This window comes from Gobius niger, assembly GCF_951799975.1.
Source record: "Gobius niger genome assembly, chromosome: 6".
Taxonomy (NCBI): domain Eukaryota; kingdom Metazoa; phylum Chordata; class Actinopteri; order Gobiiformes; family Gobiidae; genus Gobius; species Gobius niger.
The window spans coordinates 32,444,161-32,471,183 of NC_136857.1; the positions used below are offsets into that span (position 1 = coordinate 32,444,161).

The window sequence follows — 27,023 nt, forward strand, 5'->3', positions numbered from 1 at the left end:
TTAGGGATAGGTTTGCCTGAGTCCTCCTAGGAACGCCCCCACCTCCTGGAGACGCCCCCAACCTTTCGTCACCAGCCGAGTAACCAACCACTGCTCCTCAGCAGAACCCCCTCCCCACTGATGCCACAGACAGCGTGTGGAGGGGGCGTGTCGGAAAGGGTCAGAGGTTCTTAAAGAGACAGAGGCCTATTTCAAGACATTCACTACAGCCATTTTGAGAGAGCAATTTTATAGGCTATATGCACAGTTTCCCCACGTGACAGCAACGTGTTACAAACATCATGTTCGCTGTGAATTCAGCACCCAAAGGAAACGCCAGCTGTCATAAGGTAGGAGCTTTTCTCTTAGAGCTAAAGGCTAGTGTTGATTTATGTAATTTAACATGTAAACATAAATATTATTTAAACTACTAACAGGACAATTCTTTTTTGCGCAGGCTCGTTCAAAACTTTGCACTAGTTTTATTTTTTATTGTGTTAGCCGTGTTAGCCTCAAGACAAAAACATCCACCGTTATGAACACGGAGGTTTCCTCCAGTGAAGTCGTTACGTCTCATGTAATATTTTTTAACCTGCTCCAGTCACATCTTAACTTTTACTCGCTGTCCTTTACCAAATCTTAAGCTATTGCATAATTTCTGTGGGACCTGCTAATTTTTAATGGGAAGAGATAACGAACAGGAAGGACAGCGTCTGGCTGGCTGTCCAGGCGGAAATCACGTGGGGTCACTGTGCATATAGCCTATACAAGGCAGTTATTTTAATTTACTGCATTTTCAGACCAACAGAAGGTTTCGTCATCATTGTAGTGTGCTATAGACTGGTGCTATGTGATTGAAAAAAGCATAACACCCCCTCTTTAACATAAATAATCTTGGGATACAGTACCGCTCTCACACACATGAGGGCAGCATTTCTACATGAGTGCAGCCGCCGTGGTCTCGGACAGCAGAAGAAGACCTCACTGTTGCTAGCATTAGCCCCAATGCTAACGACGCTTTCGAAATCAACCACGGATGGAAACCAGCTGCGTCTGCTCGTGTGTTTGAGCGTTTCTAACCGGAGAAAGTAACTAAAGTGCTGCTGTGGGACTCCTCAGCCCAGTCTGTGTCTTTTCTAACGTCCCCTTCGCAGCGGGGGAAGAAGAAGAAGCACCACCACCACAGCACAGGGAGTACTAACCCAGAGGGCGTTCGGCAGCTCTGCTCAGCCCCTGCCCCTCTACCTCAGGACGGACTAGGGGCATGATGATGATGGTGATGATGAAGAGGAAGATGACCGTGGAGCTTGACTGAAGAGTGAGCACATCTGCGGTGAGTAAAGGTGAAGGTAAAGCTGTCCGTTTGCCCAGTGTCTGCGGTCGCTAGCCCTGCGCCAAAAATGATGACATTCATGAAGCCCATTGCAAAGGGCGACTACCTGCCCTGACAGCCTCTTATTATCGGACCTGCACAGCCATTTGCCCCGGTGTCCTCGGTCTTCCATGGCATTAATAGTATCTAATATCCAAGTCTAATATGTGGGATCTCAAGCAATGTCATGACAGATATAGGGTCCGGATTTCGGCCTTAAAATACAGTCAGAGGAGCCCTGTCTTCCTGGGAATGTCCTGTACTAGCCAGTTCTCTAACAGGACGGAATACTTAAAGCCTATGGGTGTTTATGTGTGTTTATTCAGGGGCTGGCTCTCGGGGTGTTATGAGTGACCTCTTAACCCCCACCTGAACCGAGCATTATTTCTCTAACAAAAAAGTAGTAGTAAAACAACATAAACATGACAAAGAGGCAACAAAAATGTAAAAAAAAAAAGTGGCGGCAACAATGGGAGGAAAAAGATCCCTCTAGATGAGTTGTGTAGGTCTTAGCTTTCAAATGAGGTGTTACTTGGTTAAGGCAGGGGTTAAGAGGTAAACGTGAAATACAGGACTTTACAGGTGCTTAGTTCAAATGTTTGTGCTAATCTAAAAGTTTCTCGGAAAAAAGCATCAACCAGGTCCAGCAGTGAAAATGAGGATGTAAAAACGCGGCAAAAGAGTGACATAAATGTGCCGGAGAAGCAACAATGAAACCGTGAAAATCGGACAAAGAACGTCAACAAAATTAAAACACACGTCAAAAAAATGATTTAAAAAAGAGACACAAACGCTTCAAAAATGTGATAGAAAAAAACAAAAAAGCAGGGACAGCGCAACAAAACAGTTATGATCATTTTGGTAGGTCTTAGCTTTCAAATAAGGCGTTACACTGGCCTATAGGCTGTGAGCTCCTGTCAAAAAGATTTTAGATTTGGGTAAAGCCCTCAGTAGAACCCTGGTGAAGGGCACCCGGGGACTTGCTCTAAAAATAAAACGGTTCACTCTCTTCTTGCAATCTATTTTTGGATTTCTTGAATGCAGTTTCTGTTCTTTGCTGAGGGTTTGTTTAAGGGATTCACGGATCCAATACTGGTATCGGATATCGGAGCCGATATTGGGGGAAAAGTACGATGTCGGGTATCGGCTACAAATATCCGATACTGAACCGATGCTAGTTTTGGCTGTCAACTTTGACCATCTAAATCCAATTGAATATGGACATGCTGCAGCTTATATTGAAGCTCAGAGCCAGGGGAATTCAATCGCCGAGTTAGCTTTGCGGGAGCATGCTAATGCTAACAAAAACAAATCAAGGCTGGGTCAGAAACGTAGAAATACAGAATGTAGCCTACTGAAACAAAATCGACCACTGCTGAAGCCAAGTGTTTGTGTTTTAGTTTATGAGATAACTAATCTGTGTAATGATCAGATCATTTCATGTGAGTTGTATATATCAATGTAGCCTAAAGCCTGTCATATACCCAAGGAATTTAGTGTAGAAAAGTCCAGAGATCCTTGTTAAACGTTTATCATTAGATCAGGGGTCACCAACGTGGTGGCCGCGGGCACCCAGGGGCCCTTTGGGGCATGTCCAGTAGCCCTTGGGACTTTTTCTAAAGTGTAAAACACTTCATTTTCTTGAATCTAATTCTTGAAATTACAGTTATGTCGGTTCTTGTGACTCAGTATGAGTTTAAAATAAAGTTATTTTAATACAATATGGGGTCAATATCCTATAAGTGAACAGTGTACGTTTAAGTCTTTAGGATTTGTTTTTAACTGGTAGCCCCCGAACAACTTAATGCTCTTAAAGTAGCCCTCAGCTGAAATACGGTTGGTGACCCCTGCATTAGATACTGTATAATTGATAACTGATCTGTAACATCATGACAATAAAATATGACTTTATTGATCTTTAAATGGAGAAAAGAGTTGATACAAATTTTCACTCAGAAAAAGCCACTTTTAAAAAGTCTCTTGGTATCGGTAAATATCGGATATCGGCAGATACTCAAACTCCAGTATCGGTAGCAAAAAAGCTGGCTCGGTGCATCGCTAGTGTGTTCCAATGAAATGGTGTGATTGAGTCATTTTGATATACGGTATTTGACGTGGTTCCTCGTGTGCAGTGCCATGTCTGTGGTGTTCCCTCGAGCCAGTGTCAGCGCCGCACACAGTAAGAAGGACAAGCGACTGATGGCGGAGGTCAACGCTTCGCCGCTCAAGCACTTCGTCACCGCCAAGAAGAAGATCAACGGCATCTTCGAGCAGCTGGGCGCCTACATCAAGGAGAGCTCTGCTTTTCTGGAAGGTACAGCTCGTTGCCGTCGATTTTTCACTGATGATGAATGATCATAGTTTCCATGTACAAATGTGGGATATAAGATAAATATATAAAATGGAAGAGGGTAATGGTAGGGCATGAATCCAGGGTTCAATCATTGGTTATTCTGCTTTCAGTCCAAATAAATCAAATGTAATTTAGTTTAACTTCTTCACCTGCACCTGAACTGGGCACATTTTCTCCAGTTTGGCGTTACCAAAATCTAAAAGCTTCTTGGAAAAAAAAAAGTTAAAATAGCGACAAAAATGAAATGAAAACAAAGATGAAAATGCAACAAAAAAGCCACAAAAGAGCAGCAAAAAAGTGACGACAATGCAAGGATCCGTTTAGATGAGTTTTGTAGATTTGGGTAAAGCTGAACTGGAGAAAATGCGCTTGGTTAAAGGAAAAGGCCACCGTTTTTCCACACTGAGATAGGTTCTTGCCTGAGCTTAGACAAGTTGATACGTATCTGTCTGGCCCCATGAGGAGAGGAGGAGAGGCTAAATGCTAACAACATCTTTGGTCTTTCTGCGTGACTGAGGGCATGCACAAAGACCAGACAGGTACTCATCAACTCGTCTAAGCTCAGGTAAGAACATATCTCAGTATGGGAAAACGGTGGCCTGTTCCTTTAAAGGCGGGGTTTAAGAAGTTAAACAAAACTATAGAAATACCAAATCCATAAATTAAAAACAGAGTTGTCTGATTTGATCATATTTACTCGTCCCCTTATTCTTAGCCCAAAGATGGAGATGTATACCGTAGGAAGTCTGCTCAGGAGGAGAGAAGTTGTAAGAATGCTAAGAGAATGTGCCCTTCCCAGTCTCCTACTACCTCAGCTGATGATTGCTGTTGGTCTGTCGCCTACGGAGACGTACAGGCCAACAACACGGAGCTTCATTAAGCATCCCCTGCCTTGTCTCGCTTCAATCAACTTTCCTGAGAGTGTTGACTGTATGAGAGCAGTTATATAAGCGACAAATGCCTCGTGAATTGGACTTACCGACTTTTTATCCTTCTGCTGTTCTAGGGCTGCTCGATTATTGAAAAAATAATAATCACGATTATTTTTGTCATAATTGAAATCACGATTATTCAAACGATTATTTGCTGCCTTTCTTTATAAAAAGTCTTTATTTTATTTATATATTTATTAATAAAAAAAACCATGCTGAATATTTTCTGTTTTCTGAACAGTCATAAAAGTACAAATGATTTCAAGTTTGCCTCGATTAAGGAGAGGTCTCTGTTTCACACCTGCCCCCTGCTGGCCAGCCCTCACACCTGCGCAAGTAAACTGAGCAGCGCGGTCTGATGACATCATCACACAGCACCGTTTGTTTTTATGTCAGGCAAAAGCATGAGCCATGGCACGTGAAAGGCGAATATGCTGTTCACACCTTAAGTACATTTCCACTCCTTGAGCACAATTTCATGCCAAATCTCTCCTAGTTTTCAAAGTGGTCTTGATGAATATAAAGCTTTACATGATTTCTACAGAGTCAAAGAGCATAAAGATTTGAACCTGGTTTATAAAGAATGTCAATGTCAATTTTATTTCTATAGCACATTTACAATGCGAAGAGCCTAAAGTGCTTTACAATTTCACAGGAAAAAAACAGTAAAAACATGTGCACAAATATATATGTACTATTAGTAATAATAGGCAAATATCCAAAACAATAATAGATGGTGTTGGGCTCCACTCATGGTAAAAAGCTGGGAGAAAAAGGTACTTCTGAAGGAGAGATGTGGTTCCTTGCTCCTGGCCGGCCTGCACTGACATCGTAACAGCTCTATTGTGTCATAGTTGGCTCTGTTTAGAAGTGTGGGGGAGGTCAGCTCAGGCCTGTCGGTTAATGTGTCTTATCATGGTTTATGGCTAATGTGGATTTCTCATCCTTGGGCATAAAGCGAAAAGTGGCACAAAGTTCACAACGTTTGGATACTGTGAGCTCTCGCTCCTCGCTCTCGACTCGTTACTTGGCTGGGAGCGGGACATCCCCTGCTCATCGTTTTGTGTATAGTTTGGAATGGAGAACTTTCACTTCACTGGTGTCAAAGACTTGCTCTTGGTCCTTTAGCACAGTAGGGTCGAATGGTGACGGCAAAGGATGGAATATTATCTCTTATGTCACACCCTGTTTCCCCCTCGGGTCTTGATAAAGGTCCCCCTTCAGTTCAGTCCGTCACGTATCCACTGCACTTTGTTTGACTTTGGCAGAGACCTATAAGAATGAGGAGCTGGACCCGGTCACCACGGAGGAGCAGGTGCAGGAGGTGTGTGCGTGCCAGAGCAAAGTGACGGGCATCTCGGAGGTCCTGGCCCGCAGGCACATGAAGGTGGTCTTCTTCGGCAGGTACGGGGCTGGCTAACGTGTGTAGGGGAGAGCGGGGAGGGTTGGGTCATGCAAAATAGACTAGAAATGTACAAACCGTTAGATAGTAAAAAAGAGGTATCATAAAAGAGGTACAATGAGTAAAAGCAAAAATCCTAAGGGGCAGAAATATCAACAATAAGAAAATAAAAATAAAAATGAAATAAAGATTAGAATAGACTATAAAAGTAGAATATTAATGATACAGTCCTAGTGGAGGTTGTCAATGAGTGACGTTGGTACAGGGAATAAAATAGTGCACGTAGTTTTGCAAAAGCAGCACTATTCTCTGTATCAGCATACGGTGCCTTTTGTTTTATATGGAAACAATAAATGTCAGTAAACTTGCAATACTACCTTTTTAATATTTATGTCAGCAATCCTTAGCTGAAGTTTCAGATTGATGTTTCTAAATTAGGGATGTCCCCTTTATTGGCAGTTGACGATGTTTACAGTGAACCATCGTAGAGCAGCGCTGAGTCTTTATTTTAATAATTACGACTAACACATCATGTCTTCTGGCAGGCTACTTCAACTAGCGTACATATTAGTTATATTTGTGATTTATTTTACAGTGCAATCCATGCAAAGTTTGTAGGTTTACAAAGCCCACAGAAGATCAGGGCGTGGTTCTGACAGGAGGGGGTGTGGCTCTCCATCGTGATGTTGCTCATCCGTCGTCCATCGGAACAACTCTATTCTAAATGAATTGCCCTATTCAGTGTCTTGTTTTAAGAGAATAAACGACTACAATGAGATGTTGACATGTGCTCTACAGAACCAGTAACGGGAAGAGCTCGGTCATAAACGCCATGCTTTGTGACAAGGTGCTTCCCTCAGGGATCGGTCACACCACCAACTGTTTCCTGCGGGTGGAGGGCACGGACGGAGCAGAGGCCTTCATACTGACCGAGGGGTCAGAGGAGCGCCGCAGCATTAAGGTAACGGGACTCTCATGCCTGCATGGAGAGAGGGCCAGATGTGTCCTGTCTCAGTCTGGGACGATAATAACAAGTTAGTATTACCCCCTGCAGTTTATTAGTGTCATCTGCATCCAGCTTTTGTTTTATCCTTAATTATATTATAGTTTTATACCAGTGAAATGGCCATCTTATGAAAAAGGTTTGGAAAAAAAAATTATAACGTGTTGTGTGACTGTAGAATGTCCCTTTTTCATAATAATTCAGAAGGAAATGAGATTTTAAAGGAGACGCATGACACAAAGTGAACTTTTTTCGCTTTTAACCATGTTACAGCATTTTTCCCTCGTCAAAAACAGACCTGCAGTGGTATTCTCCTTAACTCACACAGCGAGAAAGTCTGGTAAATTTGGTAATTGTTCAAGCTTTTATTTTCTATTGAAGACAAACGCAGTCCTTTCCATTCACAGAAATGGTTAAGAGTTCTAAGGCTGTCAACGACCAAAAACATGCTCTGACCAACGATTACTCGACTAAAAGGGGGTGTGGCATGACACTGACAAACTACAACTTTTCTGACCCAAACTGCACTCATAAGGCATAAAAGTTTGGGAGCTCGTGCTATAAATACTGTTTATACATAGAAGCAACGTAAACGGTGCACTAAAAACATGTACAATAGGCCAGGATGAATAAGAGTGTTTGAGAGTGTGAGTGTGGGACAACGGATGGGAATTTGCCCAAGGTTGTCTGTCTGTAAAACTTTGATATATCTGTTTTTATTATGAAACATTAGCCCAAGGATAGACCTGCCACAGGCCTCTGGTGTTGTGTAAATTGAGCACATCTTAATTGTTGCAAAAGTGCGTGCATTTGTCGACCAAATTAGTCGACCAAAGTTGGCAGCCCTAAAGAGTCGTAAAATGTAAAATGCCAGTGCTGCTTCTGCGTTTCAGACGGTGAACCAGCTGGCCCACGCCCTGCACCAGGAGGAGCAGTTAGACGCAGGCAGCCTGGTGTGCGTCATGTGGCCCAAAGCCAAGTGCGCCCTGCTTCGGGACGACCTGGTGCTGTTGGACAGGTATGTCGGATCCTGGCTTTAACACTGGATTGGATTTGTAGCACCATGTCAGTTTGTCTTTAACTGACTGTGACAAAAAAAAAGAAATGTGATGATTGAAATGGTTGGCAACTATTTTAGCTGTTTTACACAGACTCAAAAAGGGATGTTTTTGATGATTTGTAGATTTCATAAATAATATCGGTCTCAGGACAATTATCTAATCTGAATTCAGAATAAGCTCCAAGTATGGAAATAAACGTCCTCAGTCCCAGCTCCTGTCCGCGATAAAGTCCCAGTCAGAGCCAGTGCAGCCTCCAGTTGTTACTGCTCAGTGTCTGAACTCTGGCAGTTCTTAGCTTTCAAATGAGGAATGGCCTGTTTCCTTGTGTTCATGTGCAGCAAATACAGTTTTCACAGCCAAGCAATTCATCGTAAAAATAATCTGCAGATTAATGTATTGCAGCCCTAATTGTATTCATCTATTTGATCCTTAAAGGCATAGGCCGCCGTTTTTCCATACTGAGATATATTTTTACATCTTCTTTTTGCGTGACTGAGGGTATCAACTGGTCTAAGCTCAGGTATGAACATATCACAGTATGGAAAAACAGTGGCCTATTCCTTTTAAAGGTGAACCCTGACCGCAGCGACAGAGGGAGGGATTTGAAATAGAACTGTTAGCCATGACCTTAACTTCACCCTTCTGTGAGTCCAAATCCTCCAGTTAATCTGCACGATTTACACCTTTCAGGCGCGACACAATCAACAAACTTGCTAATCTTTTTTGCACTGAAAGAGGAGGGTTAGAGCTTTAACATGAGCCCTCCCCGAGTCTCTAGCACTAGGCCTCCGGGAAGCGGCTTGTGTGTCCCTCCTTCAACAGCACTGCTGTTACACAATCGCCCAGCCATTCCAAACCATACTAGATAAATACTTTTCTTTTTTTCATTTTCAAAATGTCTGCTGTCATCTAACAGTTTATAATTCGCTCCCACTAACATACTGTACTGCACTGTAAGATGACGGCGGGCAGAGATGGAGGAATGCCAACAATGGGCAGCACGAGAGGTGTCCTTGGTAGGCTGTGCGGGGGCTAGGCAATTCTCAAAAAAACAGGTTCTGGGTTTGCCTTAAAGCCAACACCGATGACAACAGTATAGTCCAAAATGTTATGCAGTGTGTCTTTAAGTTTAATATAAAGTGACAAGTGAGGGTGAAGTGCCAAAAGCAGCTTGGTTTAAAGCCAAAGCTGAAGAAGTGGCTTTGCAATAGGACATTGTTTAACTATAGGCCACTTAGCAGAACAAAATACATCAAATGAAATCACTAATCATGTCGGTTTCTCTATCGGGGTTTCCGACCCCCTTCATTTCGGTATCGGACCACAAAAATCTGTATTCCTGCAGCCCGTGCTCATATAGTTGGAATAATGGTTGCTCCTGTTGACCTCCTGACTCTTTGACCCACAGCCCTGGGATCGATGTGACCACAGAGCTGGACAGCTGGATCGATAAGTTCTGTCTGGATGCTGATGTCTTTGTGCTGGTGGCCAACTCCGAGTCCACGCTCATGCAGACGGTGAGCTTCTGTGGAGCTCTTTCAGGCAATTATTATGGAAAAACTGTTGAAAAGCGAAACCACGTGTGCTCTTCGTAGTGATGTGGCAAGGCACTGCATTTTGGGGATTGGGGCAAAAGACAAAAGACAGCAGCCAGAGCTCATGTTAAACACAGCGGAGTTAGCAGCTAAATCTATTGCATGCATTTCAACCAGACAGCAGACTTTAGATTTAGTATCATGCACATGTTGTTGGATAACTATTAACTCAATATTCCTTTAAGCACTACAAGCAGGCTATAGTAATGCTGCAGTTCCATATGGCATGTTTCTATTCCGCACAGCTCCGTCGAAGTACTCTGCTTCTCGTGTATCTACTCTACCTAGTACACGCATAGGTTTCCAATAAATGGCCGCAGAAATTCTCAATTTTAACATATGCGTTTTTAGTTGCAGTAGAGAAGCTTCATTTTAATGTGTGCCTGCCACTAAAGTCTCCAGAGTCATGTTTCTGCTGCTGTGGCAGAGCGTAGCATTAGCTGCGATGACTCCAGTCAAAATCAGCTGCAGTGGCCTCTGCAGTGGTAATACAATTTACACCGGTGTCCAAACATTATGTTATAATATGGCCTAGTCCTAGTCTTCTGCACAAATCTAATGTGGGTCTAATGTCACTCTACAGGAGAAGTCCTTCTTCCATAAGGTCAACCAGAGGCTGTCGAGTCCCAACATCTTCATCCTCAACAACCGCTGGGATGCCTCTGCCTCTGAGCCCGAGTACATGGAGGAGGTCAGTCCCACACTCACTCACTGCTGTGTAGTGTAGACATGGTTTCAGGCTGAATGTGGGTCATTAAAGACAGCCAGGCTTCCGTCTCAGGTGTGACGGTTGTAGTGTCTCTGTATTCCAGGTGCGACGTCAGCACATGGAGCGCTGCACGGACTTCCTGGTGGAGGAGCTGCGTGTGGTAGAGCGAGCCCAGGCTGCTGACCGCATCTTCTTTGTGTCCGCTAAAGAAGTGCTGCAGGCGCGAGGGCAGAAGGCCCAGGGCATGCCCGAGACTGGTGAGATACAACTGAGCCCTTTTTCCTCTGGAAGATCAGGGTTTGAAAGATATTTGGTCTGGTGATAAGCTTCCAGTTATACAGTTATAGACCAAAGTTCTTCAGCTTCCCAAAGTTTGGTGCCGATAAAGCCGTGCTTCAACTCATGTTTAGCCAGCATTTATTTTGTCAGCAAGCTTCTTTTCTTCACTGGATTTTCTTCAGTGAATAACCCCTGATGGTTTTAATGTGATTATTGTGGACGTGTGGCTTGTGTTCCAGGGGGCGCTCTGGCCGAGGGGTTCCAAGCTCGAATGTTTGAGTTCCAAAACTTTGAAAGAAGGTTTGAGGTAATCCATTCAGGTCCATGTATGAAAATGGTTGTCATTAGTCTGCTTGGTGACTCATTTGGCCGGTGTGCTGTAGGAGTGCATCTCCCAGTCCGCCGTAAAGACCAAGTTTGAGCAGCACACGATGAGAGCCAAGCAGATCAGCGAAGCCCTGCGAGGCATCATGGAGTCTGTGCACGTCGCCGCGCAGGAGCAGAGGTAAAAGGATATGTTTGAACAGTCGTCTTTGACAGGAACTGATGGGTCTGAATCCCCCTTTGTGTCCACAGGGTATACTGTTTAGAGACCAAAGAAGACCGCCAAGACCGCCTAGAGTTCTTGGATAAGCAACTGGATCTGCTGACTCTGGACTGTAAAGTGAAAATAAAGAAGATCACGGAGGAAGTGGAGAGACAGGTGATGTTCCCCGTCGTGCTGTGCCGTTTGTGGTAAAGTGCCTGATTTATGCTTTTGGACCCATGTTATGAAGCTATACTATCGCTTCCAATACTGTATCGGTATCGGATCGATATCGGCCAGCGTGAAGTGCCAAAATATCGGATTGGGAGCTCAAAAAGGCTGATCAGGACATCGCTATTGGATGTTACTTTACATTACACCAAAATGCAGATCCGACTGACAGTTGTACGCATTGAAAGTCTCGACTTCAGCCAAAATCATTTCGTAGAGGCATCATTTAGCACTTAACATACTTAAAGTGCACCTTTTCTTATTGTATTATGTACAAGATCTTCCAAAAACTGTGACATGTGTTCTAAATGTTTAGAATGACAAAAGAAAATAAACTACTCCTACTACTACTGAACTACTACTATAAACATACCTAAGAACTATTCCATTAGAATAGTTCAGTAAAGCCTGACTCCGCCCTTAAGTAAGCATAAACACAGGAGTTCACCAGTTGATGATATGGCCCTCTGGAGTAGCATTTTGTTTACTCCCGCACGTTTCAGTCATGGTGCTTTATAGTCCAGCTCCCTCTTCTGCAGTCAAAACACCAGCCAACACTCTGATAATGTCATACGGAGCAATTCCTGATGTTTTATAGCTTGTTCTCTAGACAAATGACCAAAAGTTGCACAATAAGTCAAACAAAAGTCACACAAAGACCTGAATAGAGTGTACTGACCTTTTAAAGCTCCTCTGTGTGTTCAGGTGTCCAACGCTATGGCAGAGGAGATCCGGAAGCTCAACGTTCTCGTAGATGACTTCCACCTGGACTTCCACCCTTCACAAGTGGTTCTGAAGGTCTACAAAAATGTGAGTGAGGCTTTGGTCCATCTCATAATCTGCTGACTGGGACTGAATAGATCTATTCACCTTATTCCGGAGGCTCGCGTGGGCGCCGCCATGAATTGTGCCCACCCCTTTTCTCCTATCAGTTAACATGGGACTGGAGAAGTCCAGATAAAATCAGTTACTACACGAAAACAAAGCCGTTTTTCGGCCGTGCAGAGAAACGGTGCAGTGTTGACTTGTTGGTGCAAATGAACATTGGACATTTTACACAAATCAATCTACTAATCATCACATTTGAGAGGCAAACATTTTCCCTCGTTCTTGGTTTAAATGAACGGGCTTCGCGCTCGATACAACGGAAGTGCCGAGACAAAGCAAGAAGAGGCAAAAGTGGGCGGGGCGGAATAAGGTGAATAGAATGTGACCAATTGCAGCAGATGGCCTGTTTTCATCAAGCAACTCTTGATTGCGTTTGATGAGTAGGTTTTGAACTTTTCTGCCTCATGTATTGTGTAGGAGCTCCATCGGCACATAGAAACTGGCCTGGGCAAGAACATGTCCCATCGCTGTTCCACCTCCATCGACGTCGCTCTGCAGAGCACACAGACAGACATGATCGGTGAGCCCCAGTGTCCAGCCTTTTACAAACAGGGCGGCTTTGTAGACCGCACTATACCTGATCTTTTTTCTAGTAGTGGAATGGAATTTCTTAAGTATATTGTCAACTCAGACATTTGTGGAAAAAATGTAATTGTAATTTTAAACTATATGTATAAATTTCATGATACATTTCTGTAAAAGTGACCCTGCTAGTTATGAAATGTGCTGATAAACCTCCCTGTGAAATATAGGGATGCTACAAATATGTGAGGAAATGTGGGCTGGTGTGTTCAGTCAGATGACGCGCAGCGACTCTTCCCAGGAGTGTAGCGTTTAGAGACGCCCTCCTCGGTCTGTCTGTGGGAGTCTCCCGGTGTTTGAAGCCGCTCGGAGTGTGGCAGGGAGTGTGGCAGAAACTGTGGACCTTTCGGAAACTATTCCTTTGTCCCTTCCCCTACACCCTTCCACTCAGTCCTCCTTAGTGAGTACACCTTCAGAGGTTCAATCATCAGAGAAATTAGAGCCGTGACTTTCAGACACACCTATTAAGTCTGCATCATAGATATAATATACAAGAGATAACTGGTGTTCCATTCATTGTGATGAAAGTTGCATGGCTGCTGTTAGGGGGTAGGGTGAGGGAGGAGGGAGCGATTGATTTCGGAAAGGCCTTGGGTCTGTGGGGAATCGCTCGACGCTGACTTTGACTCTGTCCCTCCATAATATTTCGGCGGTTAGAAAATGAAACGCATTTACTTTGCACTTGAAGCCACGTTACAGCACGGGAGGGCATCCTGGTGCCCCCGCCCCGGTGTGCAGCAAACACAGCGGGCAGAGCTGGAGCCTAGAGCAAGACAGCGATAGGGTTTGTACCTGTCTGAGTTATTGTGCAGATGAGTGTTGAGCTGTTATTGTGTCTTTCTCACGTCCAAGTTCTTTCTTTAGAAGCAGCCAATTGTTTATGAACCAAGGTGCCTTGTTATTGGTAACATGACACAATACTCAGTATGACCATACAAATCTATAAAGTAGCCGCATCGTTGTGTAAGCCGCAGGGTTCAAAGCGTGGGAGTAAAGTAGCGGCTTATAGTTTGGGAATGATGGTAATTGTCGACATAAGTTCCTTTCCAGTGCTCTCAGTTGTTCTGTTTTTGAAAGTTCATGAAGATATTTAACCTGCAGAAGCCAGATTGTTGTTCTCGTGCCAAAATCAACAGCACATAATGTCAGTCTGGAATGGCTCCTGATCGGCTTGTCCATTGACAATATCACGTCAAAAACAATTCCAAAGCTAATCATATTCATGGAGAAGACGTGCCTCCTGTAGTCAGCTCATGGTTTTGGGTGTAAATAGATGTGTGTGCTATGTGGTAACCGCTGTGCTGCTTGTCCACAGAGGGCCTGAAGCCTCTCCTGCCCGCGGAGGTCCGGGAGCAGGTGGATAAGCTGGTCCCTCGTCACTGCTTCAGCCTGAGCTACGACTTGGCCTGTGACAAACTCTGCGGCGACTTCCAGGAGGACATCAGCTTCCACTTCTCCCTGGGCTGGACCATGCTGGTCAAGAGGTTCCTGGGCCCCCAGAACTCCAGACGGGCGCTCACCGGCTACAGCGAGGTGTGGAGACTGCACTGCTTCACCTGTGCCAAAATGAAGGGCACGTTCTTAAAACCAAAGGGTCACACTAACGCCCCACAATTAATGTATTTAAGCTGTCCCGGCCAAAGAGAAAAAAAAAAAAAAGAAAAATTAGAAATGAACCTAACTGTTCACAGTGGAAAAATGAAAGGTAGACTTTATGCCTGATATAAAGCATAACCCATGATGCACATGGATACATGTGAAGAATGTAAAGCAATGGATCTCAATCAAGACCAGCACAAATCTTGGGTCATAATCCAAACTAAAGCAGGTCTACTGTATGTTGTATATAATGTATAAGATTAGAAGGAGGCTGTAGATCAAAAGAACACTATCACTTGTAGCTTGTAAACTATGCACTTTTTGTCATTAATTGTTTTCCAATTTTTCACTGACACATCAGTTTAAAGTCTGTGTGCCTTTGCTGTGAGCGGCTCAGCTCTCCTAAGACGTGACTTTAACTTTACTGGGAGTGGAGACATCTCCAGCTCGTCTCCATGGAGATGTGACAAAAGTCAGCAGAATTGGAGATTTAAACAGGTCAGGGGTCTCAGATGGGCCAAATGCGGCCCGCGAGGTATTTTTTTACGGCCATGAGATGATTTCTTATTTATATTATATGCAGCCCGCCGGTAAATTGCATTAAATACATTAGAACTACATTTCCCATGAGGCACCAATGCTGCTGCGGACGCAAGACTGACAACATCGGACAGGGGAAGGGAGATGCAGCGCTTCTGCAGACCACTTATCAACTTTTTTCATCACTAGAAAGGGACTTAAATTTAAAAGCTCAGCAAATGTATGGCTGATTGGAAACCTCTGGAAGCTTCAAAATGTGCAGATAGGTCATGTGCAGTCTATTTTAAGGTTTATTATAGCAAACAATAAAAAGTTGCTAAATCATAATTGACTTAATAAAAAAGGCTTTGTCTGTTGCGGCCCCTGACCAACACTGGGTTTGCATTTTTGGCCCCCACTCCAAATGAGTTTGAGACCCCTGTGTTAGGTTCTCATCCAAATCCACTTTTTGATAACCCACTGCAGTTATAGCATTTTCTGTTTTTGTACTGATGGCAACAGTAAAGTCCAAAATGTTACGCAGTGTGCCTTTAAGTCCATCCCTCCATGGACATGGTGGCTACACCATTTGACGTGGCTACACAAAACGCAGCACACCGTGTAGAGCTCAACAATACTATGTCTAAAGATCAAATATATGTATGTATGATTTTGTCTGTGCAGGCTCTCAGTAATCCAGGAAGTCTTCAACATGGTAGATTTAAAACTCGACTGAAAGTTTTTTGTGGTTCTCCCCAGGTGCCGCGGCCAATGGCTCTGACTCCGGTGAACCCCAGCATGCCCCCCTTCCCCCAGGGCTCGGTCACTCAGGAGGAGCTGATGGTCTCCATGGTGACGGGCCTAGCCTCTCTCACCTCCCGTACCTCCATGGGCGTGCTGGTCGTGGGCGGAGTGGTAAGACAGAAAGACCTCATGTGTGTAGTCTGAGCTCAGAGCAGGCTCTGATCAGCTGTTGTCCGTCCGCACAGATCTGGAAGGCGGTGGGCTGGCGACTCATCGCTCTGTCCTTCGGTCTATACGGTCTGTTGTACATCTACGAGCGGCTCACCTGGACCACCAAGGCCAAAGAGAGGGCCTTTAAACGGCAGTTTGTGGACTACGCCAGCGAGAAACTGCAGCTCATCGTCAGCTACACCGGCTCCAACTGCAGCCACCAAGTCCAGCAGTGAGTACTGCCATTCTGCCAAAGCATAAGGGGTAGTCCAGGGGTAAAAGTTCTCTGTCGCTGCGACGGGTTTCCATCGTTTTGCCCAATTTGAGAAAAATGTTCATCACCTAGAATTGTATTTGTGTTATCTCGATGTGTCAATCCATGTTGTTCACCAGGAATCTGCTCATGCACTGCGATTACTGCCCATAGCGCAAAATGAAAGACAATTCCAACAAAAGGTCACTTGCTCTAGTAATTGGTTGTAGCGCCTTTAGCCTTGATTCCAGCACATTCTCTGGCGTTGTTTCAATAAGCTTCTGCGATGTCCAGAGATCCAGCGTTACATTCATTTCTCTCCAAGATCTTGTTTTGATGATGGAAGCCACTTGTTTTTTGGTCTGTGTATTTCCCTTCCAAAAGTCTTGCCCCCACCATTGCCCTGACCTCCTGTTCCTCTGCCCACAGGGAGTTGGCGGGCATGTTCGCTCAGCTCTGTCAGCAGGTGGACGTGACCCGGCAGAACCTGGAGGATGAAGTCACTGAAATGAACAACAAGATCGAGCAGCTGGACAGTCTGCAGAGCAAGGCCAAGCTCCTCCGGTAAGGAACAGACTGGGCTCCAGACGATTGGGGTTGGTTACACTGGAGCACTTAAGCCCTTTTCACACATGTTGGAGCGAATTGTGGGTCGAGCCGAGGCCGCCCCAGTTCCAACTGTATTTACTCCAAAGTTAGTTCAGTCCGTGTTCACAATCGCCCAAACCAAACGTAACAACGATCAGCTGTTCAACAAACGTATTCCCATGACAACGGGCGTCAATGTGTCGACAAGCACGCACTTCCCTGATGTTACACTTTGATCACTCCTCCCTCGTGCTTTAATACAATGAGGCTAATGTACACGCCCCTTTAGGTCGACCTAACTAAACGTGAAAACGCCCTAAGTTTATAGTATTCAGAACCAATATATAACGATACATTCACAATCCATGTCTGTAAAAGGCGCTATACAAATAAAGCTCTTCTTCTTCTATCATTAAACGTAGCTACATTGTTATTGATAACATGATACAATAATCAGTTTCTGTGGGGCATTAAAAACAATTCAATTATTTGTGCCCAAATCGAGTCCTTAAATGTCAGTGAAAAGCATTGAATTGGAATCAAACTGGCAAATCAAATTTCTTTAAAAAATGGTTGCACAATATCATAATTTTTGCTGTATAAGTTTTAGCTGAAATTGACCACATATTTTTGCTCAAAGATTTGCTGTTTTGTCCATTTTCCTCTGTTTGATGAAATGTTTGTAAATCTTAAGAAATGAAATATGTGCTGATATCTGCACTTGTGGCATTAAAATATAGTGTTTGGGCATTAAAAATGGCATTAAAGGGATATTTCAGGATTTTTGACATAGGGCCTCATTTCCTAGTTCTATTTCATCCCTCCTGACCGCCAGAGGCGGTGCTGTAAGCACTGAATGTTCCCTTCGCGCATGCGTAGTTCGAGTAATTAATACCAAATGAGTCACACCTGTGACCCTGGATGACGCCCCGGAGGTAATAAATCCCCCCGTCATCCGAGCCTCTGTTCCTTTTTTCTTCTCGCGTGTGGTTCGAACAACGTGGCTTTAGCCGTTCGTTTTTGGAGTTTTTCGCTGTCGCTGGATGCCCTGTCGTCGAATCTGGCTGGAGTAGCGGTGGACCGTCCTCCTTGGGCTGCGACAGTTGGATCTTCGCTATTTTCTGTAGGTATATTTGAGTGTTGTTGGTGACGATAGCGTTCGCGCCTCCTCTCCCAACTCACGGCGTTTGGTGTTGGTACACACCGGCGTTGTTCTTTTGTGCTCCCGGAGTGTGGAGTTGGCTAACGGTGTTAGTCTTTTTTGTTGTTTTGCTATCATTGGTGACGGTAGCGTTCGCGCCCCCTCTCCCAACGTTAGCCTGTCTTTTCTGTGTATAGTCCGGATTGTTACCCGAGTGGCCTTTTTTCGTTTACTGTTTCGCTATTATTGGTGACGGTAGCGTTCGCGCCCCCTCTCCCAATTTTAGCCTGTTTTTCTGCCGATAGTCCGGTTTGCTGCCTGAGTTTGCAGTTTTTTCTTTTTACTTCGCTATAATTGGTGACGGTAGCGTTCGCGCCCCCTCTCCCACTTTTAGCCTGTTTTGCGCCTACAGTCTGCGTGGCTACCGGTGTTTTTCCGGTTGTTGTTTTTTTCTTGGCGTCTCGTCCCACTCTCGTGAGTGGTGCAGACGGTTGCGAGGATGGATGGCTCACATTGCTGTGTGGCTTGTGGGACGGCGCTCCAGGCAGATGACGGCCATGACCTGTGCCCTGCCTGCCTTGGACCTGACCACCTTCGGGAGGCGCTGTCGGATCATCCTTGCATGAACTGCGGTTACATGTCCCGGGCCGTGAGGCTGGCTAGGTTGGCGCAGTTGCGCACTCAAGATGGTGCTGACCTTCCTCCTTCTGGGCAGGTGGTTCTCCCTGCACGTTCGAAACGCCGGAGTGAGTCCACAGCCATTGGGCCTGCGCCTGAGTCGAAGCAGTTGAGGTCTGATGAAGGCCTTTCCATGAGGTTTGAGCAGTTGTCTGCAGAGTTAGCGGTGATGAAGTCCCTGTTTCAGTCACATCGCTTGGATCCTCCCTTGGCTGGGGCTGGGTTCTCTTCCCCGCCCATGCCTGCTTTGAATAGGGAGTTAGAGGTTGTTGAGGAGGTGGAGGATGTCGGTCTCTCTGAAGATGTTTTGTCTCTGGCGGCCTCAGCCTCTCGCTTTAGGGATGACGGAGAGGCTCCATTGTCTGTGGCTGGATCGCGCTCTTCGACTCAGAGTACAGCTAGTGAGGCGGCAGACAGCTCCATGCAGGAGGTCTTGTGCATGGCTTTGAGGCGGCTGCGGGTGGATATTCCGCAGCCGGGAGAATCTGCTCCTGGGAGCGCCTTCTTCAGGCGCGTACAGGCTCCTGCCCCTTTTATTGTCCCACAATCGTCGGAATATCTGAGGGAGTTAAATGCATGCTGGCGCGACCCAGGAGCTTTTTCGCACCTCTCCGCGGATGGTCGGGTGTTGGCTTCTATGCATGAGGCGGCAAAGGCAGGCTTGGAGCGCATGCCAGCGGTTGAACCTGCCATAGCTTCACTCATCGTGTCACCAGATGAGGCTCTGCGTCGTGATGTTCGTTGCCCACGGGTTCAATGTCGCGCTACTGATGACCTCCTCTGTAGGGCCTACAGTGCTGGGGCACGGGCTGGTCGTCTTGGTAACTCGCTGGCGCACCTCATGTTTGCCCTCTCTGCATCCTTGCAGGATGAGGGGGGTGTGGCGGTTGCTACCGGGTTTAGTGATGCGGCACTGCAGGCGTTTGCTCTGATGACCAGGGAGCTGGGCCGTGTAATGTCTTTCCTCGTTCAGGCTCGTCGGCAGGTTTGGCTGGCTCAGTCTACGCTGACTGAGACATGCCGTAGGACCCTACGCAGTGTTCCTGTGGAACCGGGAGAGATGTTTGGTTCGGCTGCCCTGGAGGCTTTGGAACGGACCGTTCAAGCGCGACAGACGAGACAGCAGCTTTCAGGTCTCAGCCGGGTTATGCAGCCCCCCCCTCCTCGGCGGCCGAGGCGCCTTGTTACTGAACCCGCTGACCGCTCGCAGCCTCGGTCCCGGGCTGGTGGTTTTTCTCCTCGTGATGTTTCACGGAGGACCAGTGGGGACTTTCGTGGCACGGTCCGCCGCTCAGGAGGGCAGGCCCGAGTGTCGGGTTCTGGCCGCCGCCCCCCCGGGGCCCCTAGGGGCCGTGGGGCTAGACAGTGAAGCCAACAGGCCGGCCGTCGGACACTTTTCCCATCAGCAGCTCAGTTACTGGGCTGCTCATGCTGTAGACCCATGGGTGGTTGCCACTTTGACACATGGCTACAGACTACAGTTCCGACGCCGGCCACAATTTGCCCGCCGGGTCAGGATGACTACGATCAGCGACCCGGTGAAGGCTCAAGCCCTGGACCAGGAGCTTTCCGCCCTCCTGGCCAAGGGGGCAATCGAGGCAGTAGATCCTCTGCTGCAACCCAGGGGATACTATTCAACATACTTCCTCGTGCCAAAGAAAACAGGCGGCTTCCGTCCCATTTTGGATCTGAGGGGGCTCAATCGGTTTCTGAAGGTCCTGCCTTTTCACATGCTGACCACGGCAGAGGTTCTGCAGGCTATTGCGAGGGGGGACTGGTTCACGTCAATAGACCTCTCCGATGCGTACTTCCATGTGCCCATTGCGGTCGAGCACAGGTGCTTTCTCAGGTTTGCCTATCGGGGTCGCCATTGGCAGTTCCGGGTGCTTCCGTTTGGCCTTTCGCTTTCCCCAAGGGTTTTCACTCGGTGCGTGAAGGCGGCCCTCTCTCCTCTGCAGGCCGCTGGAATGAAGATACTGCCGTATCTCGACGATTGGCTCATGTGCGCCCCCTCTCGTGCGGTCGCGATTCGGGAGACCGGTCGCCTTCTGGCTCATGTGTCCCAGTTGGGCCTCAAGGTCAACTTGGAGAAGAGTTGTCTGTCCCCGTCTCAGACGACAACTTTTCTTGGGATGATTTTGGACTCGACTTCCATGGCGGCTCGTCCATCGGTTCGCAGAGTAGACGACATCCTCCAGTTGGTCGGTCAGTTCACGCTGGGCAGGCGGTTCCCCTACGTCACCTTCCTGCAGTTGTTAGGGAAGCTGACATCTGTCACTCGCATTGTACCTTTGGGCCTGCTGTCGCTGCGTCCTCTACAGTGGTGGCTCAACGGGTTTCGCCTGGACCCCAGGCGTCACAGGCATTGCAGACTCACAGTGACAGGGACATGTCTCCGTGCCCTGACTCCGTGGGGGGACAGGTCCTATCTCTCCAGGGGTGTCCCTTTGGGGGTAGTTGTGTGTCGCAGGGAGGTGGTGACCACAGACGCCTGCTCTACGGGCTGGGGCGCTGTGTGGCAGCACCGGGCCGTCCAGGGGCGCTGGAGTCCGAGGGAGCGCTCCAGTCACATAAATGTGCTGGAGCTGCGCGCCGTTCACTTGGCTCTCCGGCGTTTCCTGCCCCACCTGGTAGGCAGGCATGTTCTCGTCCGAACAGACAACACCGCAGCTGTCTACCACATCAACCATCAGGGGGGCACCAGATCTGCACCGCTTCTGGAGGCGTCCAGAGCTCTTTTGGTGTGGGCGGCCCCTCGATTGGCCACTCTGCGGGCGGTGTATCTGCCTGGGGAACACAACCGGGTAGCGGACGCTCTCTCTCGTCAGTCATCTGCTCCGGGGGAGTGGACCCTTCACAGCGAAGTGGTGCACATGATTTGGGACCTCTTTGGTCGAGCGGAAGTAGACCTGTTCGCCTCGAAGGAGTCGACTCAGTGCCCGCTGTGGTTTTCTCTTACGGGGGCATCGGGTGCACTGGGTCAGGATGCGTTGGCTCATCCGTGGCCTCAGGTCCTGCTGTTCGCTTTTCCGCCCCTTCCACTGATTTGGCCCACTCTTCAGCGGGTTCTGAGGGAGGGTCACAGGTTGTTGCTGGTGGCCCCGTTCTGGCCAGCACGGCCGTGGTTCCCCCTGCTGCGAAGTCTGATTCGCGGCAACCCGTGGTGTCTCCCGAACAGGAGGGATCTGCTGTCTCAGTTGGGAGGGCAGATTTGGCATCCCGACCCTCCTCGTCTTCGGCTGTGGGTCTGGCCGTTACAGGGCCCTTGTCACAGTTGACTGGGTTGCCGGCGTCTGTCCAGCACACCATTTTGAGTGCCAGGGCCTCCTCTACTCGTCGGCAGTATGATAACAGATGGCGTCTGTTTTCCCGGTGGTGTTCTGGTCGTGATGAGGACCCGGCTCTGTGTTCAGTGTCCTCTATTCTGGAGTTTCTGCAGTCGCTCTTTGATGAGGGTCGCTCTCCTTCCACGCTTAAGGTATATGTGGCAGCGATCTCTACTAATCATGCTGAGATTGATGGTTGTACTGTGGGGAGCCATAACCTTGTGTCTCGTTTTCTGCGTGGGACTCGCAGGTTACGCCCACCATCGGTCCCGCGGTCACCTGCCTGGGATCTGCCTGTGGTTCTCCAAGCGCTCTCCCGTCCTCCTTTTGAGCCTTTGGCGCAAGCGGAGCTCAAGTGGCTGTCATGTAAGACTGCTTTTTTGTTGGCTATTGTCTCTGCTAAAAGGGTTGGTGAGTTACATGCTCTGTCTGTTAGTCCCTCCTGTCTCCGGTGGAGTCCGGATGGCAGCGGTGTTACCTTATGGCCGAACACTGCATTTGTGCCTAAGGTGTTATCCGGTTCTCATTGTAACCGACCATTGCAGTTGGCACGGTTCCGGCCTTCCGGAGTGGCTGTGGAGGAGTCTGGCTGTTTGTGCCCTGTGAGGGCACTGGAGGCATACGTTGCGGCGACTGCGAGTTTGAGACGCTCGGACCAACTATTTGTGTGTTATGGAGGTCCTCAGTTGGGTCGCCCTCTGTCTAAACAACGTCTATCCCATTGGATAGTGGATGTCATCCGTCATTCCTACGAGGCGGAGGGTCACGCCTTGCCGATCGGGGTGAAGGCCCACTCGACTAGGAGTGTCTCCACTTCCTGGGCGGCTATGCGGGGTGTTCCATTGGATGCGATTTGTGCTGCGGCGTCATGGGCTTCCCCGAGCACGTTCACGAGGTTTTACAACGTCAATGTGGCGGCGTCTCATCCTCTGGGCCGTGCTCTCCTCCAGGGGCCTTCTGGATCCTCTGGGTAAGGTGGGTGCTCAGGATTCCTCGTGACGTAGCTGGTACTAGTCATTCAGTGCTTACAGCACCGCCTCTGGCGGTCAGGAGGGATGAAATAGAACGAAAGTTACGTATGTAACTACGGTTCTATGAATCCCGGATGACCGCCAGAGCTTCTCTGTCACTCAGAATCCTTGCGTTTTCGCGAGAAGATTCTTTAGGAACAGAGGCTCGGATGACGGGGGGATTTATTACCTCCGGGGCGTCATCCAGGGTCACAGGTGTGACTCATTTGGTATTAATTACTCGAACTACGCATGCGCGAAGGGAACATTCAGTGCTTACAGCACCGCCTCTGGCGGTCATCCGGGATTCCTAGAACCGTAGTTACATACGTAACTTTCGTTATCCAGAGTGTTGCTGATTTCTGGAGATATTTTTTTTGGTAATTCATGCAGTTCTTCTATTTGAAAAGTAACGTGGCGCTAGGCTAGTGCAAGGCTAGCGCATTTCTATGGTATCAGCTAGCCTGCATTAAAAACAGTCTGACCTGCTCCACAGAGCACCTGAGGCAAATCACTTATAACACCAGACTAACCATATAAATGTCTGTGTCCATAGAATCATTTTTGGAATATAACTGACCTAGCATCACATGAATGATCGCATTTTGAGGGACTATTTTCTAGCAGATCACTCCGCCGCTGTGTAGCTTATACAACCACGAAGCTGATGCTGCTCAAATATAAGGTCTTTTCAATGCAAAATGGTAAAAATTATCGACACAGACATTTATATGATTAGTCTGGTGTTATAAGTGATTTGCCTCAGGTGCACTGTGGAGCGGGTCAGACTGTTTTTAATGCAGGCTAGCTGATGTCGTAGAAATGTGCTAGCTTTGCATTAGCCTAGCGCCACAAAACTCTTCAAATATGAGAACTGCTTGAATTACAAAAATAATATCTCCAGAAATCAGCAACACTCTGGATAACTGGAAATGAGGCCCTATGTCAAAAATCCTGAAATATCCCTTTAAATTTGACTTGCTTCTGCCTGTATAAAGCCTGATGCAATATGACCATAAAAATCTATGATTCAAAGTGTGTGTGGAAAAAAAAAGTAGCAGCCTATAGTTTGGAAATCGCGGTAACCATTTCGAGCAACCTCCACACAGAAAGGCCCTTCCCTGTCCGGAACTCTCCCCCACTCATTTATTTTTTCCCCCCAGGAACAAAGCTGGGTGGCTGGACAGCGAGCTCAACATGTTCATCCAACAGTACCTTCAGCAGAGCAAGTGAAAGGCGCCCACTGGCTCCGCCCTCCGAACCTCACTGAACAGTTCGGACGTGGATGGGAGGCAGAGGACTAGAGGTGGCCTGGGGGGGGGGGGGGGGAGTTGTAGCACTTTAACTGATTTTTCTTCTTTTTTTTTGGGATGGATACAATCTCGAGGTAAATATAAGAAAAATGCGAGACAAGGTTTATAAATATAACATAACCTATTTAATTTATTGTGGGTGAACGGGCTCTGAGGAAACTAAAAGGATTTCCTTAGGGTCCAGTTGAATGCTGCTCACTGTACAGAGCAGTTAAAACAAAACAAAAAAAAATCCTAATTCATTCATAGTTTTCAGTGACATTTCATCAAAGGAAGTAACCATGGCGACGTACCGTAGAGCCATATTGCAGACGCCTGACAACGAGCGGCACAATCGTATTTCAAGTCTGTTCCTTTATAATGACACTGTAAAGATAAATATAACAGTGCAGGTCCCTCTAATGATGTCACCTGAAAACTATGAATAGTGCATATGGAGAAACGTGATCAAAAATGTTGGTGTCCTTATAGGTATAGATATGCCATCCATGCAGTCATGTCGCTCATACATACTTTCCAGAAAAATGAAATGTAAAGAGTTTAAATTAAGGCTAGACGCTATGCGACTACTGCCCACAGCGCTAAATGAAAGACAATTCCAATCCGGTGAAACACTTTTATAACATGTTGGTTTATACAGTCTCAACATTCTTTTTAAAACTCATATTATAATTTGTAAATGTCTGCGGGTTTTCATTGTATTGATACTTTGGCCAATATCAAACACACTCCTCCGTGTCATAATTTCAAGTCCGGACCACAGACATTGACCAGTGGCTCTTGGACTGATTCTCTGGTCAAAGTCTGGTAGAAAAAGGGACTAACCACTTGTACATCTTCATAAATGGCCTCTTGGATGAACACGATTCCCCTGGTGACCCATGCTGGGTTGGCACGTCGTTCCTGCTGTAGTTAAAAAGGGCATGTTGTAAAGTACCTGGCACACACTTGTGTATTCTGTCACCGCAGCCTCACTACTGAATAAAATCACCTGGAAAAATAATGTTGGCTTTTTGTGGCTCTTTTTAAAGGAAAGTTCTCTTTTAAGAGGGTACCAAAACTACAATTGAACCAGAGTTGCCTTGCTATATGCAAGTTGGTCATTTTATACTCACTACTGCCACCTCAGGTCTTAGGCATAACTGCAGTCTCTATATTAAGCTCGTGCATGACGGCACTTAAGACTCAAATTAACACCTTTTTGAGTGACAGTGCAGGATTTTAGAGGCAGTTGTGGTGAACAGGTCTGAGCTCATTCTACACATGAGGACATGGCCGGAACATGTAGGGGGAGGAAAATAAATCATTTAACATTTTTAAACTCTGTATAGTCCCTTTATAACCTGGCTAACACCAGACTGCTGTGTGCGCTCAAATCATTTGGAACTGCACAACAGCCTGGGGACCATGGCTGAAATTTTCGCATGGATTTGGGAACCAATCACAGAGCGAGGAGGGACGGCAAGATGATGATGAGCTATTCAATATACGGAAGCTTGTAGTTTATTTACGGATCAAACATGACAGCAGCAGACGCGATGGTATTTTTCGATCAAGCTTTAGACCTTGTTTTAAATAGTTTAGTTTTATAGCAGGTACGTCATACGTCATCTCATACGATGATACGATTGGCTGTGGCTACGTGCAGACGCATGATAGACATTCGTAGCGCCCAATAAACGACTATGGACGATCGTAAACCACACCTCTCCTACGAGAAAATGAATTGGTGTCCCCAGACTAAATATCAGGTGTTAGCCAGGCTAGTCCCTTTAAGCTGTATATTGCAAACACAAACCCAATATGTGGGCATGTCTATCTAACCTCATTTTATTTTATTGATTTGACCTTTATTGAACTAGGAACATCCCACTGAGTTTTGGAATCTGTTTTTAGGGGAGTCCTGGCCCCAGAAGGGAATCTATTGTACATGTTTTAAGCATGTGAACTCCACAGAAAGGCCCCGTCCAGTGGGAATCAAACCCGGGACCTTCTCTGGGGCACGAGCGCTAACCACTGCACCACCGTGCTGCCCATTTGAAAGCTAAGAACCTCCAGAAATCTTCAAAAGGTTGTCCATGAGTTTAAATAAATTGAATCCCCTTCCAAACCAGCCTTTTTCAGAGGTATCGTTTGGTATTGCTGCCTTATGTGTGGAGTTTCACAGTGTATCTTAAAGGTGCACTATGCAACTTTTTATGTAAAAAGTTAATACGTATTTGACCTTTCAGTGACCCAGCGGATGCTTGGGGGGGGTTAGCATGGCGCCTTTACTTACCATCCCGATGGCCTGTAGGATGCTCCAGGATCAATTATTTTTATTGAACCATATCCATGTACACATTCCATTCCAAAACCCTACCAGAAACCATAAAAATGAAACTAAAATTGATCCTGAAGCATCATAAGAGCCACTGGGATGGAACGCAAAACTCCAAGCTAATCATCCATACAGCTACAGGTCACTGAAAGGACAAATACGTACGAATATAAACTTATTTTTTTCATAAGTTGCATAGTGCACCTTTTAAATAGCAACATTTTACCTGGACTGTTCAGTGTGGCTTTAAAATGTTAATCAACCAGCTATTGACTTGGTAAACTGCTTCACTAAAGGTCTCAAACCTTCTACATAAATAGGACAGCACTATCGCACACTATTGGACTTTGCCAATATAAAATTAATGTGGGTGTCTTTGGACGGTTTACCTCAATGTTTGAAGAGTGAGT

General features: G+C 46.6%; 1 protein-coding gene across 2 annotated transcripts; it reads left to right on the top strand.

Moving 5' to 3' along the window:
• The first annotated feature begins 952 nt into the window (after nucleotides 1–952).
• On the top strand, nucleotides 953–24,241 carry mfn2 (mitofusin 2). Of its 2 annotated transcripts, none has more exons than XM_079558020.1 (18): nucleotides 953–1,322; nucleotides 3,484–3,665; nucleotides 5,905–6,040; nucleotides 6,837–6,999; nucleotides 7,935–8,059; nucleotides 9,511–9,619; nucleotides 10,281–10,388; nucleotides 10,510–10,663; nucleotides 10,925–10,992; nucleotides 11,069–11,190; nucleotides 11,262–11,388; nucleotides 12,148–12,252; nucleotides 12,748–12,850; nucleotides 14,228–14,445; nucleotides 15,790–15,945; nucleotides 16,020–16,216; nucleotides 16,667–16,801; nucleotides 24,144–24,241. In XM_079558020.1, the coding sequence occupies exons 2-18, from the start codon at nucleotides 3,488–3,490 to the stop codon at nucleotides 24,211–24,213; spliced, it is 2,274 nt and encodes a 757-aa protein (XP_079414146.1). In that variant the 5' UTR covers nucleotides 953–1,322; nucleotides 3,484–3,487; the 3' UTR covers nucleotides 24,214–24,241. The 2 variants fall into 2 exon arrangements, with proteins under 2 accessions (XP_079414146.1, XP_079414145.1); XM_079558019.1 differs by having other exon boundaries at nucleotides 953–1,312.
• The last annotated feature ends 2,782 nt before the right edge of the window (nucleotides 24,242–27,023 follow it).

Excerpts from the sequence above, each read along its gene's own strand:
- mfn2 (XM_079558020.1), top strand. The coding sequence starts at position 3,488 with ATGTCTGTGGTGTTCCCTCGAGCCAGTGTCAGCGCCGCACACAGTAAG. Across the intron at positions 9,620-10,280 it reads AGTCCACGCTCATGCAGACG|GAGAAGTCCTTCTTCCATAA; the intron begins GTGAGCTTCTGT and ends GTCACTCTACAG. Across the intron at positions 12,253-12,747 it reads TTCTGAAGGTCTACAAAAAT|GAGCTCCATCGGCACATAGA; the intron begins GTGAGTGAGGCT and ends TGTATTGTGTAG.